The 6,220-nt window shown below is 33.6% G+C and overlaps 1 protein-coding gene across 1 annotated transcript in view; it reads left to right on the top strand.

The window, feature by feature from the left end:
* AHCTF1 (AT-hook containing transcription factor 1) overlaps positions 1–6,220 on the top strand; it is an 84,162-nt gene that overhangs the window by 30,742 nt on the left and 47,200 nt on the right. Inside the window, exons 9-14 of the mRNA XM_004699964.2 lie at positions 8–140; positions 236–417; positions 1,132–1,193; positions 2,007–2,135; positions 4,030–4,120; positions 5,116–5,205. Coding sequence (XP_004700021.1) covers positions 8–140; positions 236–417; positions 1,132–1,193; positions 2,007–2,135; positions 4,030–4,120; positions 5,116–5,205 — 687 coding nt within the window. The remainder of the gene's footprint in view (positions 1–7; positions 141–235; positions 418–1,131; positions 1,194–2,006; positions 2,136–4,029; positions 4,121–5,115; positions 5,206–6,220) is intronic.

Raw genomic sequence — 6,220 nt, 5'->3', positions numbered from 1 at the left:
CTTTCAGCTCTATCTCCTGACACCAGCGTTTCAGTCTTTACCTGGCAGGTGAATATATATGGACAAGGAAAGCCTTCTATATATTTGGGACTTTTTGACATAAATCGTTGGTATCACGCACAAATGCCAGATTCATTAAGGTTTGTTTGTTTTTCCTTTTTCGTGTGTGTGTGTGTGTGTGTGTGTGTGTGTGTGTTTATCTAACAGGTCAGTAATTTAGTAAATTCTATCACAGGTCTGGAGAATATCTACATAATTGCTCGTATTTTGCACTGTGGTCATTGGATTCTGTTGTGAGTAGGACTTCTCCACATTACATCTTGGATATATTAGTCCACGAGAGAAGTTTAAGTCGAGGAGTTCCTCCTTTGTATCCACCTCCTGAGCAGTTTTTTAACCCAAGTACTTATAATTTTGGTATGTATCTCTTTAACATTTTTTTTTTAAGAAAAGTAACATGCTAAAAAGTAGGTAGATGTATTTGAAGTTTATATATGAGGGTAAGTCCAAAGAATGTTGCTGCTTGGGTTCTAGTTTGTGCATATGCACGAGTTTATTCCAGACAGAATCTGTTTAAACGTGTTGTGTGATCAGTACGTGGTTGGTTGCAGACTACTCAGTAATGTACGTGTCTTAGTCTCTGGTTCCCTTCCAAAAAGATCCAGTTAAAACTGTGGCATCCGAGGGGATCTAAACACCGCCTTCAGAAGTGTATAGACTTAGATGGAAGATAGGCCAAGAAACAGTAACCTTACAGTTCTATATTTTGTTTAATAAAAATGCCTATGACTTCCTAATACTTTTTGTACTTATTGTACGTAATGTCATTATCGGTATGGGGTGGATAAGGTAGAAAATTAATTTTATCCAGAGATAATAAATCCTCAATAAAGAGTTTGTTGCTATTATTTTGAATTTGGTAGATAAAATAGCAACTATTTCATAATTAGTACATTATAATAGTATTATGTACTCAAAGTTAAAATGACAATTCTGGAAAAACTGCTTTAGTGGTGTTACTGTTTGTTCCTTACCTAGCAATATGTTTATTATTGGGATAAAATTTGCCCTACTAATGTAATTTCATTGTAATTCATACTTGGATTTTTTATCTCTCCTCCCCCACCTTAGATGCTACTTGTTTGTTAAACTCGGGAGTTGTTCATATCACTTGTACTGGCTTTCAGAAAGAGGTAGGTACCAGTTATCCACATGGACTGAGCATAATGAAGCTAAAGTCATAAATGATTATTCCAGCTTAGAGGACAGCTTCTGCTAGTTGAGGAGATTAATACCTAGTCCTAACAAGTTACCAGAAGAACTGTTGTTGCAATATTGTATAGCACCTTTATGTGTATGTTAAGCTTCTCGAACCCCTTAGAAAAGAATGAAATATGTCATTGTCTTCCCACAGCCCTAGTCTTCTTTGTAGGAAAGCCTCCGCTCTTGCATTACTTACTTAGATGACATAACATAAATAAATAACCAAGCACAGTGATTTGCACACAGTGGGTGAAGACTATGTGCTGAAAAGGTAATTTTAAGAGGAAATTTGAGGTGGCAGTTCACTTTAATTGGTAATTTTTGAATGCCATATCAGATATCTCTCTCATTAGATCAAAGCAAATAAACTGCTAAGTTTCCTTTGTCAGTTTTTCAAGATCTGTTGCCACATGTCGATTTTTCTGATGGTAATGCATATAAGCTTTCATAAAAACATAGAAGCTACTTAATATATCTTAGTCATAACTATTATTTATAACTTATTTATAACAATTATTTATAATTGGTTTATCTCGAGATACATGAATAAACTCAAGAATCTATAATCCCTTTCCTTGTAAAAAACACAGAAATGCTTATACTCTTCCACAATTTTTAATTGATATATTTTCATTTCATTCAAAATGTTAAAATTTGAAGTGGCGTAATGTACTTAATTATTCTTGAATTTGAATATTTAAATTGCATAATGACAGAAATCTCATCAATCTTATGTGTTACAGACTTTGACTTTTTTAAAGAGATCAGGGCCGTCTCTCAATGAAGTCATTTTTGATGGTTATAATCGCTGTCTTGTGGCTGGCCTTCTCTCACCCAGACTTATTGATATTCAGCCTTCCAGCTTAAGTCAAGTGAGATGGTTTTCACTCTCTTTCCTTTAAATCAGGTGTTAATTATGTTTTTATTACAATAAAAGATAATTTTGGAAAAAGTAAGTGTTGTAACACTCTGCATCAACAGTAGCTTCGGCCTTGGTTTGCCTTATAATTCATACTTCTAGGACCCAGTAAGTCATACCCTGTACTTAACTATGTGAACGCGCATCAGACAGGAAATAGCACATCTATGTAAAGTACATCATGAATGGAAGATCTTTTTTTTTTTTTAATGGAAGATATTATAGCATTTCATGGTGCAAGAAAATGAGACTGCAGAAGTGGAAGCCATCATAGATTGGGTATATTGTGTGCTCTATAACAATCAAGTGTAGTCTTTGGCGTCAGCATCATATGAAAACTTGGTAGAAATGCAAGTAACTGGCTCTATCCCAAGCCTAGGTGAATCAGAAACTCGAAGTTGTGTTTTTAACAATTTTTTAAAGGGATTCTGATGGCCAGTGGTTAGAGAATCAGTGCTCTGTGGAATCTAGTGAAATTTCCAGGTTCCTGAGCCAAAACCAACTTTCCAGTGAATATTTCTAATCCATTAACAGTAACCTAATCTCAGTTTATTTTACAACTTGATACGTAAATTCCTAAGCGCAAATCTCTTGGATTTTCTATGTATATATTCATACTAGCAAAATACAGACTTACTTTTTTCTATCTTTACCTATACTTAGTTTTCTTATTTTGCACCTGGCAAAACCTCTAGAAACAATAAAATAATAGTGGCTTAACAAAAATTCTTCTTTTGCCCCAATTTCATTTAGAATCATGTTTTTCCTAATTTCGTGAGTCCACATATTGTACCACTCCTTATATTTCTTTTTTTTCCCCCTTTTTATTTTTCTATTCCTATGGCTCTAATTTGAAGTTTTAAACTTGCAGGTCTAAGGAATGAAATCTTAGTTTTATCTGATGTTTTAATAAAAATCTGAGTTGTAATTTGTATACTATATACAATTCAGCTGTTTTCTATAGACAGTACCATGGTTTTTATTGTATTTATGGAGTTGTACAATTCCCACCATAGTCAATTGTAGAACATTTTTATTAGCTTCCTCCAAAACCTGTATTCATTAGCATTCATTCCACATCTCTCTTACCAACCTTGGGTAACCACAAATTACTTTCTGTAGATTTGTCTATTTTGCATAAATAGAATCATATAATGTAGTCTTTGGTGACTGGCTTCTTTTATTTAGTATGAGGAACCTTCAAAAAGTTATAGGAAAAATGGAATTTAAAGATAATGGAATTTTTCCATGAACTTAAAAAAAATTACTGATCTTTTTATTGGACGGTGAACTCTTTTAAAACCCAAGAAAATGTTTCCAAGGTTCATCTGTGTTGCAGCATGTATCAGTAACTTACTCCCCCCCCCCAAAATAATATTCCATTGCATGGGTCTAAGTACAATTTTAAATGGGTACATTGCTGTTTATTATTACTAATAATGTTGCTCCAAACATTCATAATAAAGTTTTTTTTGTAAACAGCCGTTTTTATTTCTTTCGGGTATTTATTTACTTAGGGCTGAAATTGGTGGGTTATGTGGAAATTATTTTTAGCATTTGTGTGTGTGTGCATATACATGCATACATATAAACAAATCTGGCATTTTGAAGAACTGCTAAATTGTTTTCCTAAGTGACTGCCACTTTACATTCCCACCAGTAGTGCATGAGTGTTCCAGTTATTCCTACATCCTTAAGGCTTGTTAATGATTATAGTCATCCTAGTGAGTTACAGGGATAGATTTTAGTTTGGTTTTTGGGTTTTCTGTGGATTACAGGGAGAAAGATGGGATTTCTACTCCCATAAATATTTCTTTTTGTATTCTTTTTTTTGATGTATGACTTAGGAAGAACAGTTAGAAGCTATATTGTCTGCAGCCGTTCATACAAGTTCTCTGGGACTTTTGACTGGATGTATCAAAAGGTGGATAACAGAAGGTAAGATTCCATTTTTTTTTTCTAACAACTAAACATATTTTTACTACATAATTAACCAATGCACTGCTTTGTTTTTAAACCATATTTTAATGTAATTGTAGTTGAAAGTGTGTTTTCAAAACAATCCAGAAAGATCTTGTGTAAAAAGTTTTCTCCAGTAGAAACATCTTGCAAGAAAACCCTCTAATACACTGTCATAATGACAAAGTCAAGATATCAGAGCATTTCTAACACCATAGGCATCCATTTGGTTGCTTGTTTGCTGTCATATGTCATGTATGCATACATAATACATGTTTTTTTCAGAAAAATGTATTTGCAATTCAAATATTCACATAAAAGCTTAAAAGTTTTAAAAGTGTGTAGATGTGCGCATGTGTGTGTGTTACACAAATTTTTGTTCTGAACCATTTCAGAATAATTTGAAGATACTGTGCTTCTCTATAAGTTAGTATGCATTTTCTTCTAAAGGAGGTATTATTACAAGACCACTTTGTAATTATGAAAATCGAGAAAATGAATGTTGATACAGTGCTCTGGTCTACGTATAGACGTCATTGGTATCTTACCTGTTAGATATCTTACCTAAGCTGTTGAAATAATGTCCTTCAAAGCATTTCCCCCCGCCCTAGGGGGAGGAGGAGAAAGAAATCCAGAATCATGCTATATTTAGTTTTCCTTACTTTGTGTCTTCCTTAATATGACATGGTTCCTTAGCCTTTATCTTTAGGGAAATTGACATTTACAAAGAATATAATAGAGAATGCCTTTCCTTTTGTTGTTTATTATTCAGGCTTTACATTTTGATAGGAGTACACATAAGGTCACTTGGGGTCCCTGATAATGATGCACTGAAAAGGGTACATGAAATCAGTTTGTTTCATTGATGATATTATTCACTTGGTTAGGGTGGTGCCTGCCAGGTTTCTCTGTTGTAAAGGTAATAGTTTTTTGTTTGTAATTAATAATTATTTTTCCTTTTATTCACAAATAAGAACAACCAAATTCTGCGACTAATTTGCACTTTGTTCTTGAATGGACATGGAATAAAGTGATTCTCACCAAAGAGGAATTTGACAGGCTTTGTAAGTACTACTCTGGATTAAGTGGAGGACTTAATTTTTTAAAACTAATCATAGCTATGTTTTAAGTATGTAATGCAAGTAATATCTAATCATTTTAAGGTTGGAAATCCTTATAATTTAAAGAAATTACAGGAGAGAACTATTTAATTTTGCCCTGGAGTGTCAAACTTAAATTTAATAGTAGATTGTTAACCTGGCAACATGTTAATAATTGTACTGGTTATAAAAGTGAAATTTAAGGTTATTTGGAAATTTAGATTGTGTCATGAAGACTGAACAAATGGACACTTTTGGAAACATTTGACTAAGAAGTTTTTCTTTTAACCTAAGCTCTTTCCAAGGAGCCCTATTGACGCATTAGACAAGCACCCGGTCCTAACCAAAACGGTTTGTGGTGGGAATGAATCCACCAGCCACTGCCCAGTAGAAACATGGTGCATAATGATCTGCTCCTGCAGTGACTGCTTCCTGGGAGCCCTGTGTGGCAGTTCCACTCTCTCCTCTAGGCTTGTTATGAGTTGGGATTGACTCAACAGCATATTACAAAAAGTTGTTCTTAGATGAGGATTTCTAGACCAAAAAAATTTGATGGAAATATGTGGATGTCTGGGGTGTTTTCAGGACTTGCTTATTATAAACATAAGCATGAAGTAATCTGTTCTGAATATAGTTAAAGTCTAGAATTCCTAGTACTCTAAGAACACTGTAACAGTATGTTTTTTAAAGAAAATGTGTTTTTTTCAGGGTTATTTTAAGTTATATAAGAAAGGATAAAAGCTGATATGCAATGGCAGGATTATTTTCCAGCATAATGTATTGTTTAAAGTTTGAACTGAGAACTCAGTCTTTGTTGTTATCCTGAGCTTCCTTACAAGTTATTTGGAACTTTTTGGAAACACATACAAAGAAAACAATATAAATAATTAAAAGACTAAGTATAGTAAAGGCTGTCGGTGTATAGGCAGCCCAACGATTGCCACCATTCATGGAGGCAACTTTCTTTTTTTTTTTTTTT

The sequence above is a fragment of the Echinops telfairi genome, unplaced genomic scaffold (assembly GCF_000313985.2).
Source record: "Echinops telfairi isolate 266 unplaced genomic scaffold, ASM31398v2 ScPeMD7_7424;HRSCAF=8462, whole genome shotgun sequence".
Classification (NCBI taxonomy): domain Eukaryota; kingdom Metazoa; phylum Chordata; class Mammalia; order Afrosoricida; family Tenrecidae; genus Echinops; species Echinops telfairi.
This window is presented reverse-complemented; position numbering and strand designations above follow the sequence as displayed.